Consider the following 15,933-nt stretch of genomic DNA (forward strand, 5'->3'; position numbering starts at 1 on the left):
ATTTGCATGTCCTTCCTCATAGTTTTAATGGCTCATTTAATGCTATTCTACTCAAGAAAACTTACATCTATTCCAAATATCATAACCCATATTTCATTTTTTAAAATTATAAATGAAAGTTTAATTTACAACACAGTCTATACTTTTATATTTATACTTTATTTTCATATACAACATGGTTTATACTTTTATGATTTCTATTTGATTTTTTTCTCTAAAATACTAACTGCTGGATTATTTCCTTTAAGAAATACTTGTAGTAGTTAAATCACAGTAAAACATTCTGTATTAGGCACCCTCCTTGCCATGTCCTATTCCGTTTCCAGGGGTGTAGCTTCTAAAAGACAAGAGCATTTCCAGAGAGTCTGTGGACTTGCAATATTTTCTTAACCAACAGAGCATAGTTCTGTAGAACCACATCTAATAAAGCTATGGGGGAAACATGCTAAATTTTTATTTAGTTTAATAATTATGTACTGAGTAGCCACGATGACCTTCAGGATGACACAATGAGTTTTCCACATTGGATAATCCACCGGGCACACAGTTTTGAAGAGCTCTGATTGATGGAATGTTTTACTTTTGGTTTTTCTGTCACATTCATGGGGCCTTATCGTTCCCTTTGAAACTAGCCTAGTAATTCTTCTCTGTGATATCTTTAGCTATCCACAGATCCTCTTGTCTTTTCTATTAAACATACTCTGCTGCTTTCAAGTTCTCTCATTCTCCATGACACTCATCTTCTGGAGTGCTTACTTTACAGTGTGCCTAGGAAAACATCCATCTGAGCTGCATGCACAGAACAAAGCGGAACTTTGCCTCTCCAGTATAGGTGGCCTAATCCTAATAACCCACACCAACAGTGTATGGGATATTTTGGTAGTTTTCTCCTGAGCTTGACACATTGTATTCTCTCAGGAAAGATTTCTAAATCCTGATATTGACATCCCACACACTCACTACTTCTTCTAAACTTTGGGTCACTGCAGGATGAAGACGCATCACATCTATGGGCTCATCGAACAAGTCACTGATATCAAAATGATGAATAAGCCAAGACAGGTGAAAGTTCCAGTCCTGAAACAGACTACAGGCACCTTCCCGCAGGTGGACAAGCTCCTTCAGTGATTGCCAGCTATGAACTTGCCCTCAGTCTTGTTTTCAAATAGATAATTACTGGGGTAGATCTGGCAAAGCAATATCTTCAAAATCTAGGCAAGTTCTTTGGGAAACATTGCCTCTCTAAGTACTATTCACTATGTTCATTCTAGAATTATATTAGAAAAAGAAAAAAAAAAAAAACTTTGGCTCATTATTCTAAAGTTGGTGAAATCTATCCCTTGGACTGCAAGGAATCCAACCAGTCCATCCTAAAGGAAATCAGTCCTGAATATTCCTTGAGAGGACTGATGCTGAAGCTGAAACTCCAATACTTTGGCCTCCTGATGTGAAGAACTGACTCAATGGAAAAGACCCTGATGCTGTGAAAGACTGAAGGTGGGAGGAGAAGGGGATGACAGAGGATGAGCTGGTTGGATGGCATCACCAACTCAATGGACATGAGTTTGAGTAACCTCTAGGAGTTGGTGATGGACAGGGAAGCCTGGCGTGCTGCAGTCCATGGGGTCGCAAAGAGTCGGACATGATTGAGTGACCAAACTGAACTGATCCCAATTTTATTAGCATTTTAATTGGGATTTGACTAACTCCCATATGTTAGCACTGTTACCATTCTTCAGAATCCCTCATAGACCAGATCTCTAAGATATCTTTCTTCTAATAAGACACTCATACCTATAAACCATGCTCTCAGAGCATAAAAACATTCCCTTCCTTGAAATGGGGTATAGTCTTATAGAGATTGATGAGGAACATGTGGAATGTCCATATAACAATAGAGACATGCTCAAAAGAAATATAGCTAGTCATAATTTATTTTTTAGGGGACAAATGATGGACAGAGCATCATGGCTTGTGTTACAGCAAGTTCCATGGAAGAAGTGGGTCCTTATCTAGTCACTACGTGAGGCAGAGATATGTGGATGTTCATGAGATGAAGAGGTGATGGCATCTCAAATTTGTTTCTTTCTCTGTCCTATGAGACCCTTTCTAGTTTTACCTGAAATTCTGACACAGCTTCTGACTTCCTAACAAGTCCTCAGCAGAAATACAATATTATATCATAAAGTTATTTTATACATATCTAGAGTTCTATTCAAAAGAACTCAAGGCAATTTATAGAAAAATTATCCTTGGAATATGACAATGAAGGGCATGGGCCGTGTGTACACTGGATATAGGCAATAAGCATAAAACCTTGAAATTAGAGGTCCTCTATATTGAGCTTGTTTCTTTAGGAATGGACAAGTGAGATTAAGGTCAATCTCTATATAAAACAGCACAGGATACTGATGATAGGATTAATATTTCATAATTATAATTCATAACAGGTTACAAGAAAGTTAGAAAAGAAACAGAATATAAGCTTAATTGTTTAGATATTTCTTTCTGTTTTACCCTCTAAGAAAACTAATTTTCACTTAGGATGAAAGTATGAAGGTGAGAAATGCCTTTTCTACTCTTACCCGTACATCTGTCAAATCTTACTTTCATCCCTACCTTCCTCACTCTAACTGCTTAGAGCTCATGCTTTTCTCTCTCTCTGTCCTTTCGAACATTTAGAAACAATCCACATGAGAAATATTATAGGTTCTGATATGCACCGCTCCGTCTTGCTTTTTACTGTACATTCTGGGACCTACACAAAAGACAGATACACCTCTGTGAATGTTCATTCCAGAACAGTCACCTGGTGGGGCCGTGGGCTGAGGTCAATTACATAAACATCTGAAGTTTACAGAAATATGCAGAACAAGCAGATTAGAGGATCTTAGTACCTTGACAGACCAGTAACTTAAGGAATAAGAATGTGAGATGGTTATAGTACCCCAATTTTTTTTAATTTAAATTTATTTATTTTAATTGGAGGCTATTACTATGGAAGAAAAAGAGAATAAATATTGGAATGCATATTTGGTTATTAAAGTTATGAACATGAAGACCAAAAAAAAAAAAAAAAAGAATGTGAGATGGTAAACAAAGCAAAATCAATGATGAATGAATTCTATACATGGAAAAAAAAACTGGCTACAAGAAACCACTTGTAAAATATTTGTTATAATTTTAAGATACTTTTCTCAAAGGCACTCTGCTGTAAGATCTGTTATGAGGAATTTATGGAAAATCAATAACAGGAAATGGTGAGCTTGACAGAACGGAGGAACATAATATAATGGCAGAAGCAAGGGGAAAACAGGCTGTGAACTAACTCACAGAAGGGGATTTAAGAAATTCATGAAACTAAAAAAACAAAGATTGTCTGGTAAATGAGCTAAATGGACTAGAAATTAATCTATAGAGCAGTCAATATAATTGATACTTAAAATATTAAGACTGAATATGTTTGAAAACTTTTTAGAAAGAATATGCTGTTCTTTAAAAATAAGTTTTTGGCCAAAAAAGTGTCTCCTGACTCCATTCAAAACTGTAAAGTTGAACAGTACAGTTGAGTTAAACATTACCACTCACCCAGTTTCAAGCATTTGAAAAGTGTACCAAGGGTCACATTTTCTAGTTACCATAGATGTTCTAAACATATCATTTGTACTATCTTTAATAGTCTTTGATATTTTATTTTACTTCTTTCCTCTGTCTCAACATCAAGCAAATCAATACAGAGCATCCTTGACTGATGATGAGCAGGTTACATTCTGATAAACCCATTGCAAGTTGAAAATACTGTAAATTGACAACGTATTTCATACACCTAACCTGTCGAACATCATTGCTTAACCTAGTCTACCTTAAATGTGCTCACAACACATTAGCCAAAATTTGGGCAAAATCATCTCATGCAAAGCCTGCTGTACTGAAAGTAAAATCAAGATGGTTTTATGGGTACAGAATGGCTGTATCACAATTGCCCACCCTCACGATTGTGTGGCTGGTTGGGAGCTGTGGACCACTGCCCAGCATCACAAGGGAGTAACTGCATTTCTCTAGCCCAGAAAAAGATTGAAATTCAAAATCCTAAGTGTGGTTCCTACTGAATGCGTATCACATCCCACCATGGAAAGGTGAAAAATCATGAATGAGGGGCTATCTGTATATCTATTTAACAGTATAATACATCACTGGCTTTGTCTATGTGTTTCCATACATGGTCCTCTTTTCCTTTGGTCTTACATAACTTCCCTAGTTTCTTGTTTGTAAAAAGGGGAATTTAGACATCTCTTCTAGCACTACCCCGTAGAATTACCCTAGAATGACATTTATTAATGACTTCCTTTTCTTTTTGAAAACTCTCATCCAAGTCTTTTTTTTCACCTATGTAATATTTTCAGTACATCTCACAATGGTAAATCACTCTCACAAAAATAAGTCAGGAGAGAGCTAAGATGATGAACAAGTTCATCGACTCATGCAAAAATCGCTTAGCAAATATCTGTTACATTCCAGATAACTTGGAGGCACTGGGGACACAGCATTGAACAAAACAAAGCCTTTGCCTCACAGACTTAGCTATAATGAAGGGGGCAGGGAGAGAGACAAAGAAAAACCCAAGGAAATACATAATATGCTAGGGGGCAATACGTGCTGTGTTGAAAAGTAGATTACACTGAGTAGGAAAGACTGGGAAGTGAATGGATTGCAATTTTGTATATTGAGAAGGCTTAACCAATAAGGCTTGCCAACAAAGGTCCATCTAGTCAAGGCTATGGTTTTTCCAGTAGTCATGTATGGATGTGAGAATTGGACTATAAAGAAAGCTGAGAGCCAACGAATTGATGCTTTTGAACTGTGGTGTTGGAGAAGACTCTTGGGAGTCCCTTGAACTGCAAGGAGACCCAACCAGTCCATCCTAAAGGAAATCAGTCCTGAATATTCATTGGAAGGACTAATGTTGAAGCTGAAACTCCAATACTTTGGCCACCTGATGCGAAGAGTTGACTCATTTGAAAAGACCCTGATGCTGGGAAAGAATGAAGGCGGGAGGAGAAGGGGACAACAGAGGATGAGATGGTTGGATGGCATCACTGACTCAATGGACGAGTTTTGAGTAAGCTCCGGGAGTTGGTGATGGACAGGGAGGCCTGGCGTGCTGCAGTCCATGGGGTTCCAAAGAGTCAGACATGACTGAGCGACTGAACTGAACTGAACTGAACCAATAAGATGATATTTGAATAAATACCTGAAGGAGCTTGTTTACAGAAAAGATAATAGTCATAATAAACATGAATTTTGACCAAGTTACTTCAAGTTTTCCTTGGAGTTTTTAAGTTCTGAATAAATTCAATTCACATGAAATCTTAATTATGTTCTTGTTACCTTAATGTTTTCAAGGTGTTTTCTCTGGACTTACTCTAGAATCACCTGGGATGCTGATTAAAATGGTAGGTTCTTTGGCTTCAGGAACTTTGAGATTGGGGCTTAACCTAGGAGGAGGCATTCTTACAACTACTTCTTCCACTCCTCATAATTTTTAATCCACATTACATTTGTAGAATCATGGACACAAAAGAGGGGCTTCCCAGCTGGCTCAAGTGGTAAAGAATCTGCCTGCCAATGCAGGAGCCACAGGAGATACAGGTTCAGTTCAATTCCTGGGTCAGGAAGAGCCACTGGAAAGGAAAAAGCAATCCACTCCAGTATCCTTGCCGGGATAATCTCATGGACAGAGCAGCCTGATGGGCTACAGTCCACTGGGGGCTGCAAAAGAGCCAGACATGACTGAAGTGATGACTGAGCATGCATGCATGCATGCACACACAGACACACACCAGAGATAACATGGCTGCTTCACTCTGCTTTTCTTTGAAGTGTTGAAATGTTTAGATCTCATATTTCACAGTAAATTCCTAATCTGGAAACCTATTAACTTTCCTGTACCTTTCATAGCCCTCTTGAAACAAAAATGTCCTCTCATCTGTAGAGGAAAAGCAAGCTTGTAGACAACGCTTCTAAGGACGTGGAGAAGGGCAGTGACCTTCTTGTCACTGTTCCAACATTTCCAGGGCCCTGGGTCATATGTTCCAGGGCAAGTTCTTCTGTCGCATCTTCCCATGATTGAGCACGTTGAGTTCTTGTATATATGGAGAGGAGATAGACTGTTCAACTGACATTACAAAGCCTCTATTTCCGAAATTTTATATGTAAAGGCATTACATTAAAAAGACCTGGATTTTGCTAAGCTTATCCTCCACTTCCATCCCACTTTTAATTGTAATTGTTAAATAACTGCACAAACAAAGTTTGGGAATTCCTAAGAACATTCCCAAAACACCTGATCTGACCCACCAAAGACTAGTTTATATCTTGCCTATAATTCAAATACTTCTTGAGAAGAGCGACATCTTAAAATGCTCAGGAATGCATTCTAAGGGAAGCAGAATTCTAGTAGAGGTAAATCTTTCCACACTCATATCTCTGACAGGTCACCAAAACGGATCAGTGAGCGGAAGCCCTTTCTGGAGCCCTTTCTGTATATCTTTTAACAAGTAAACATCTTTATAATCCCTGAAAGTATAATACACCACCTAAGGGGATGATGCCATTGAAAATAATATGCAGCTTAATAACAGGAAATCGTTTGTTGCATGTTCTCCACACTTCTTAAGGTTTTCAAGAATATTTTAGTATTTTTAAATGATACTTAAAAACATCTATATCTGGGTCTAACTCTCCTTTTTTGATAGGGTGGCTGAGATACACCTGGAGCCCAAAGAACTTCACTGAGAATGCAGCACTGTGTTATTGCTTAAAAGGACATGGAGACATAGAATTTTTCCATTTATTTGCATGAGTTTTATAGAAAGCAAAGCATTGAGAATATTAGCTAAATCAAGAAGAAGGAAAAGAGCTGTCTTTAGGTAAAGCAGAATGGTATATAGGGCAGTGAAGTGAGAAATGCAGAATATGGTTCTATCAGGACAAGTCATGTCCTCCAGAAGCTGGCAGCTGTTCAGTTAGTACATGGGGAGGGCAGGCTTCTGCTATCTAGGTACTCAAGAATCCACATTACCCAGATGACACTGATTTTGTGGATGTGATAACAGCTTGCTTCTCTGATTCCTTAGCTATATCACCAATCACAGAATGTACATTATTTCCTGACACATATTTTTTTTATTGAAATAGAGGAAGTAGTAAAAGTAGAACCAGTATCAGAAATTATTTACATGTATATCTTTCAAAGAAAATCATTGTCTCCACATATATGTCTTAGTCTTCTTCATATGTGACTGTGAACTAGATTCCGTATAGATATAGTATACAGCTTTTCCTTTTTCCTTTAAATCCAAAACGATGTAACACTGTGTCCCAGTAGTATTTTCATGGGGTCCTGGCAGAGACAAGAGCTGGATGGACTGTTTTGGACAGTTTCAATGTATCAGCTGCCAGCAGAGAAATTTCTTCAGCTGCTTTAAGAGCACAATACATCTACAAATGTCAGAGTTGCTCCTGACATCCTCCAATTTTCCCTAACATCCCACTACCAGCTTACAGTGGCCATTCTCATTGTCTGGCATGATAATCAGCAAGCCGAAATGTAATCTGTAGTTGCTGACTGACTTTCACTGAGAAATATATGATTATTATTGTAGTTTATCTGTTAAGGTACACACATATATTATTTTCATAATAAAAACTTGATTTTGCAATGTTCCAATGCAAATACAGGTTATTAGTTTTCTATTGCTGCTACTACAAATTAACACTCTTAGCAGCATAGAACAACACAAATTTATTATCTCACAGTTTTTCTGTGTCAGGAGTCTTTGTGAACTTAGCTGGATTTCTGCTCAAGAGATTCACAAGGCTGGAATGCTAACAGGATTGGAGTCCTTTCTGGATATGAGGATGAATCTGCATCTAGGTTCATCCAAGTCTCAGCATAATTGAGCTCCCGGAGTTGTAGGACTGAGGTCCGTGCTTTCTTCTTTGTTGACAACCAGGGGTTGTTTTTAGCTTTTAGAGTCTGCCCATATTCCTTGGCTTTCGGTCCTACTCCTTCATCTTCAAAGTCAGCGATGGCAGGTTGAGTTCTTATTACCTTGCATCTCTCTGACCATAGCTGGGAAAGGCTTTCCAGTTTTAATGGTTAATGTGAATTGGACCGACACACATAATTTGGGATATTTGCCCCATCTCAGTGTTCTTACCCTTAATCACATCTGCAAATTCCCTTCTGACCTATAATATATTCAAGTTATGAGGGCTAGGATGTGGGCATCCTGGTGGGGGCACACTCTCTTTACCATACAGGGGGTGATAATATATGCAGTCCAGGGACTGAATCTGGCTTGCTACCTACTTTGGTAAATCATATATTGTTGTAACAGAACCACATCCATTTTTACACACTGTGTACGATTGCTGTCACACTACAATTGCATAACTGAGTAGATACGACAAGGACCATTATAACTCATACGCCCCAAATGCCTGACTCAACTGCAACTGCTCCAACAACAGCATAATTAGTCTAAAACTTTTTGAAGAATAACAATGTTGTATTATGAATAAAAATAAGCTGAATTTGAGATGTAAGTGGGAAGCATGCTTACTCAAGTTTAGGAATTTAGGATATAACCAAAAAAACTGTAGCTAGAGAATAATTTCTATCTCAATTTTAGCCGCTGGCAGAACCATCAATCTGCTTGTCTAGTTAGCATTTCAAGACTCTCCCATTAAAACTACCAAGAGTTCTGAGCAGGCAAAACATCAGAAATCTCTTCCAACTGGACACAAGCTAGGGTAGAAAGTAACTTAAAAAGTAAAGGGATACAAATATCCTTCTGTGGAAATTACAATCGCATAGACTGAACTTATTCTTTAAGCTTTGCCAAGTGATTTTTAATTCCTTGGATTGTTATTGGCCTGTGCTATTCATTAAAATATCCACTAACGAACGTGGGGATTTCTCTTTATTGTTTCTCATGCTTCTTAATAGAAAAAGCATATTCATTAGTTTTCCATTGTGTTTTCCACTATGATTTACAAAGCCATGACTCATGACTAATTTTAGTTTATAAACATAAAACAAACTCCTTAATTTGTTAGGTAGATCCTATTAGTATTCAAGCAATATGGCAAAGAGAATAAAACCTACAAGCCTGATTCCCATGAGATCATTTGTAAATATGATCAATTTGAGAACTACAAATAAACCCAGTAGATTTTTCTTAATACTGAAAGATAGCAGGTTCACCCTACCTAGACTATGAAAGCTGTTACTCAGGGAAAGAAAGAAAAGGAAAGAGAAAAACTGACTGCAGAGACTGCAGGCTAGTGTGGGCCAATCTACCCTTCTACAGAAATGGAACTCTATTAAGACATTTTGTTTGGAAAAAGGGGACTACAGGCTCGCAAAGCTGATAGAGCACAAGATAACTAAAGTTCTTCAAACTCATCTTTAAAGATAAGGATGTTATATATCTTGGACAGTCAGCAGGCCCAGATCAGTCAGGACCAAGGAATCCTATTGGTGGGTGTATGTGTGTGTGTGTGTGTGTTTCCTTATGTGTGTACTTACAGACCCGCTCAACTCCCCTTATTTAGGTCCCAATAATTACTTTCAATAAATGTATTAACTTTCCTTGCACATTATGGAGTCTAATAATACTTAAGTAATATAACATGGAAAACAAAATTACTTTTCTCAGAAAAGCAAATTTGGTATTTCTAATAATGAAGCAATTTCTGTGTTCAAGCGCTAAAGACCACAAAACTGGACTCTGCAAATTATAATAATAAAGTCATGAGCCTAGAAAACTGAACTAAAAATAGTATCTTACTCTTTAATGACTTATGAGCTGGTTAAAACTGCAAATGGCTTTGCTGAATACAGTATGCAATTTCAAGATTCTATGTTCTTTTACCTAGTCCTACCAGTTCCCAAGGGTCTCATTATACATAACATGCTTTAAATGCTATTTGTTAAAAAGCCTGTTTAAAAAAAAAACACATTTTTTTTTTAAACAAACACTAACAGGCTTTTCCCTAGACTCATTAGAACTATTAATTTTCATTCTTCCTTTTTCTGCACATGGTATATGGAACAGATACAATTTGTTAGTCATTATTCTCTTCTGAGCTTAGTAAAGTGCAGCAGATACATTTGCTATAAGAAAACAGGTGAAAGTAGACAGTGTTGATATTAGCAAGATGTCATATTTGAAACAGGTCAACTTTGAAGGCAACACCAGTGATAATGTATCTGTGTCAATATAGTTATAATGAAATTTGTGTTTGTTGTAATCCACTTTAACTTCATGTTTGAGATACATCTTTTCTTCACATTTTAGTGAAGAATACTTTATGCTAGCGTAGGCTCTTCTGACTACCTCTTCAATGAAAATATAACAAAGTCAGAAGATACTTTATAAGACATTCAATAAACCAGTCATATATTCCTTCCCTCAGGGAACAATAAAGTCTTTAAGACAGTCTCATCTGCATGGTGAGTATAAATACAACAGGCAGGGAGACTTCAAGCAGCAGAGCGTGAAGAGGTGTGTGAGGGAGGGATTTATGAAGTGGAGGAAAGACAAGCGATGAAGCAGCAAGAGCGCCTCCACTGCGTGGCCTGGAGTCAGGTGGCCTTCAAGGACACGCATAGGTGGGTGCTGCTCTGACCCAGGAATGCCTCGAGGCATTTCTTCTCCAGAGTAAACTTCTCTTCTCCCTCAGCCCTTCTGTGTAACAGATTTGTCTATATTATCTCAGATCCAGGCCTTTGGCGGTGGGATAGTATTGTTTCGGGAATCTGGTCAACTCAGTCAAAACACTGAAAGAACCAATTTGCAGTCACTTGGTAATCAGCTCATCCTGCTTATACTCTGACTCAGTGCCACTCCAGAATCTAGCTAGGGCTTCATAAAACGTATTGACCATATACTCTAGTTTCCATACATAGAAAATAACTTTTTAGATGTGCTGTATCTCTTTGAAATTGAATTGACAAAATAAGCTGCCAGAAAAGTGTGACTCAAAAAAGTTTAAATATGTTCATTTCAAATAGTTTTATTCAATTGAAATAATGAGACTGTTTTATCAACACTATTTTACAGTTAATCTTTCTTCAATTTATGATAAAAATACCATTTAATTAACATGTTCTTTGAATTCTCAATAGTGATTTAACCTTTATTTTGGAAAGTTTTGTGAATGCTCATTTAGAGAAGTGTTTTCTCCCTAATAAAAAGGGAGCAATGTAGGCAATTAATATCTCTTAATATTCTTCACCGATGCTTATAACTCAATAGACATTACCATGATAAAAATATATACACAAACAAATATGTAAACAAATATTTTATAATACATGTGGAACAAGCAAAGGAACAATTTCCTTATTCAAAAGTAATGTTGAAAGTATCTCTTAGTTTTCAGTTCAGTAGTGGTATTAGAGCCATTATAAGTTATGAAGAAGTACATATAATAGAAATAAGACACATTGTCAAAGTTAGAACCAGTATGGACACATTTTGGCAAAAGTGCGAAAAGACCTGATAGTTAAAATATTAATCATAATGTTTAAAAATCAGTGCTGAGAGATGTGAGGTTTACATTAAACAATCTAAGAAGCCAGAACAGCTTTTTAAAAACTGGTTTATAGGAAAGATGATTGTCATTTTTTAATAAAATGTATCTGAGTTCTTTAATATCAGAAATTATAAAATACTAGGAAAAGTACAGGTTTTATAACTAAAGGATGTGGGAATAAATTCCATTATGTCATTCACTTTGGGAAAATGACAATCACTCTGTGCTTTCATTAACTGTACTTAAAAGCCAAGTTCATAGAAAATTTGCAAGGAGTAATAAAAAAAAAAGAACTATGTATGTGCAACATAGGAGATTGTCTTACTTGAACACAGGTATTGTAAAAGCATAATTAAGAAAGCCTTAATAGGAATCACCTTCTTTGCCCCTTAAATCAATGAGTTAGGTATCTGAGGTGAATGTATAAAGGATAAGTATATGGTTTAAATTTCCATCTATGGCCTAAACAAGGTCTGAAGAATTTCATTTGCATTTGGATGAATTCTTGTTACAAGGAGCCTCCTCTGATCCTGAGTGTAGAACATTAAAAAGCCACTCCACCCACTCTCCAACCCTGGGGTACCCTGCAGGACAGCACTCCCCTTTGTATTATGTCTGTAGCTTCTGCTGATGCATGCATCTTACATTGTAGTCTTTCTCACTAGGTGGCGAGACTGGTTCTCATCTTGACATCCCCATTGCCTAGCTTAGAGCCCAGTAAAGATGTAGGCACTGACAAACTATTAAGTACTATATTGGAGAAACTGAGAGTTCTATTAAGAACAAAAACATAGGATAATATGTCATCTTGTTTCTATATAACACATATCTTCATAAGAGAGAAATTCATTTGCAACTCTGAAGAGTTTAGAAAATGTGTTCTGGTCTTATTAGTCCACAGAATGACTATTAACCTCTTTAAAAGGTCAATTCTATAAGAAACTCAAAGCTAAATGAATGATACTTACATTAGCCAAATGAGCTAGCTCTATCTCCAGGAATGAATCCGTTGTTTTGGGTTCAGGCCTTATGGTGACCACGATGATTTTGGAATTGACGACAGTATAATTTCTGAAACAGAATAATTATGATTAAAAGGAGAAAGGATTGAAAAGGAATATTAATTCATATGCTCAGTACATGTTGTGATGACACTTTTAATAAATGTATCTAGGCAAAGACATAGAAACTACACGAACAGATTTAAAACATGATCCTTGAAGTAGTATTCATGGAAAGATATAGTTGATTTCTTGTTATAAATATACCCTACCTGGAACTAGAAAGCTTTAGAGGGAAAAAGCTATTGCTGACTGTTACCATTTTAAATGCAGGAAAGATAGAAAAGCAATAGCACCGACAAGCTTTCGATTACTTAAATCTGATTCACCTGTGAGATAGATGCATTGTGAATTCAAACCTTCAGGCGATCTTTAAATGAATATAATCCATTTATCTCAAGGTGGACTTAACAGTTTTGCTATCCAGGAGACCAGATACTTTTCTTGCAAAGTGCTGTCTTTGCATTTTTTTAAACTTTTTCAAAATTCATTAAGATGAATGACTGGTAAGTAGTGTAGAATGAAAACAAGTAGAATTTAAATATCAATAAACGTTGTTAATTACTGACCATCATTTATTTCAATAAAAGATATTTTCAGGCCACTTCTTTATCTCAATATGCTAGATATAAGGAACACATTTGCATTTTGAAATATCTCACCAATATAGTTCTCTCACAAAGAAGTTTTCAAAATAATTATAAGCTACAAAAAACTACCTATAAGTATAAACCCATAAAACCAAACCAGATGTTTCTTGCACATGTTTTTATCCAACAGGTATAAAGTGTTTTACACCTTCTATTATATAGAAATTTAAAGATTTTATTATATTTGAGCTATTTGAAGATGTATATATTCCTTCCTTCTTGATTTGAAATAAAGCACCTGCTCTTCCATAGATCATTTACTCTTCTGGGGAACTCATAACAGGTATCAAGACAAACTCACTTAATTTTTCCATCTTTTTTTGTTGTTTAAGGCAATATTTATAGTTAATAAAATTCATCAGTTTTAAGTCAGTAGTCAAAAGCTTTCAGTAACTGTACCAGCAAATCCAGACAACCCTCCAGTTTCCTTAAGACTCTTTATACTTGATCCTTTCCCATCTCCATGGTTCCAGGAAACCACAGACAGGTTGTCATTATAATTATGCCTTTTGAGAATTTCATTTAAATAAAATCATACAGTACATACACATGTGTGTTTGATTTAATTCACTTACCATAATGATTCTGAGATGCATCCATCCTGTTTCTCTTTATAGCTAAGTAGCATTTCATGACATGCAATTTCTGATCTACTCATCATTTCAATGAGCAACATTTAGGATGCTTCTGATTTTTAGCTTTTATGATTTTGAGTAGCTATTCCATATTTGCCTATTATGAATAACTGGTATGCATACATTCTGGATGACACATATTTTCACATTCTTGAGTATGATTAGAATTGCTTGCTCATGTGGTAAAAGCATGTTTAATTTTTTAAGTTACTGCCATATGGTTTTCTAAAATGTCTGTATCATCAAAGTCATATAATTCCAATATTGTAGAATCATGTTGAACCTCACATTCTTTGTGAAAATCATTTCTCTAATGAGATAATCTTTGCCACAAGATTTCACCAGAAAAAAAAAACCAAGTATACTACACTTGGAGGAATATTTAGTAGAATATTTAGTAGCAGAGAGACTATAAACAAATTCTGAGTGGGATAACATTTTAACCCATCTCTCATGTATTTAGCAATGTCAAATAAGAAAATTCTTAAACACTCAGAAAGTTTCATTGTATCCAGTCTAACAACAAATAGTAAAAAAAAAAAAAAAATTGTTTTTAATATTCTTTAGAGGAGTGTGTTTTCAAACAAAGAAGGCTGGTTCACTGTTATTTATTTCATTTAATATTAGTGAGTTAACTGAAGATAAGATATATTGAGAAGGATATAAAAGCAAGCTCTAAATGCCAAACTTCCTTTGCAAACTGACTTTTTCCTGTTTTTTCATGAGCAGAAGTGATCAGGGGACCAAATGAGAGTAGATGGAATTAATTGTGAGTTGATGCTAGGTGATTAATTATATTAGAAGATCTGACAGGATTCCCAGAAACAATATATACATATATATCTCATCATACATATTTGTGTGTGTGTCTGTGTGTGCATGTGTGTGTGTGTATAAAACACTTGGAGTTGGGGAAAATACTCGGGTGTCACCACCAATAAGAACAAAAATAAAATAAAATATGGAAATTTCTCCCACAGGACAGTCCTAGGACACAGACACAAGTTTCCTTCTCAGGAATGAATATATTTCAGTTCAGGGAGTTTACCTGAAACAAAAATATTTACACATTACTCAAATTCAGTCTACTGTTTTATTCTGGTCTTGTTTATAATCCTGTATTCCTGCTATAAATAAAACCAAAAGATTATAAAATGTTAATTTTAACAACTGTTAAAATGATATTATACAGAAACTGTATTATTTTAGAAGATGTATAAGTGAATAATTTATTGGAATATACAGATGTGAGGATTCCAAATAATGTCAAGATATTTATGAAGTTCTCTTTGTCTTTCGGCTTGTGGAGATTTTAGCCTCAGGAAACTGAGCTGTAGAGAACCAAGTGGCTTAGAGAAGCTAAATTCTGTAGGGTATTTAGTATGTTGCTCAATCAGCCTGGTGGAGAAGGTTCCTAGAAGATTAATTCCACCTATGGTTTTTGGTAAGTATGTGTGTATGTGTTAGGGTTAACTTATATGCAGAGTACATCATGAGAAACGCTGGGCTGGATGAAGCACAAGCTGGACTCAGGACTGCCAGAAGAAATATCAATAATCTCAGATATGCAGATGACACTACCCTTATGTCAGAAAGTGAAGAAGAACTAAAAAGCCTCTTGATGAAAGTGAAAGAAGAGAGTGAAAAGTTGGATTAGACCTCAACATTCAGAAAACTAAGATCGTGGCATCTGGTCCCATCACTTCATAGCAAACAGATGGGGAAACAGTAGAAACAGTGGCTGACTTGACTTTCTTGGGCTCCAAAATCACTGCAGATGCTGACTGCAGTCATGAAATTAAAAACCGCTTGCTCCTTGGAAGGGAAGTTATGACCAACCTAGACAGCATATTAAAAAGCAGAGACATTACTTTGCCAACAAAGGTCTGTCTAGTCAAGGCTATGATTTTTCCAGTGGTCACGTATGGATGTGAGAGTTGGACTATAAAGAAAGCTGAGCACCGAAGAATTGATGCTTTT

General features: G+C 36.2%; 1 protein-coding gene across 1 annotated transcript in view; it reads right to left on the reverse strand.

Moving 5' to 3' along the window:
- BAI3 (brain-specific angiogenesis inhibitor 3) overlaps positions 1-15,933 on the reverse strand; it is an 880,973-nt gene that overhangs the window by 364,848 nt on the left and 500,192 nt on the right. Inside the window, exon 15 of the mRNA XM_010848504.1 lies at positions 12,576-12,678. Coding sequence (XP_010846806.1) covers positions 12,576-12,678 — 103 coding nt within the window. The remainder of the gene's footprint in view (positions 1-12,575; positions 12,679-15,933) is intronic.

The sequence above is a fragment of the Bison bison genome, unplaced genomic scaffold, assembly GCF_000754665.1.
Source record: "Bison bison bison isolate TAMUID 2011002044 unplaced genomic scaffold, Bison_UMD1.0 scf7180017864268, whole genome shotgun sequence".
Classification (NCBI taxonomy): domain Eukaryota; kingdom Metazoa; phylum Chordata; class Mammalia; order Artiodactyla; family Bovidae; genus Bison; species Bison bison.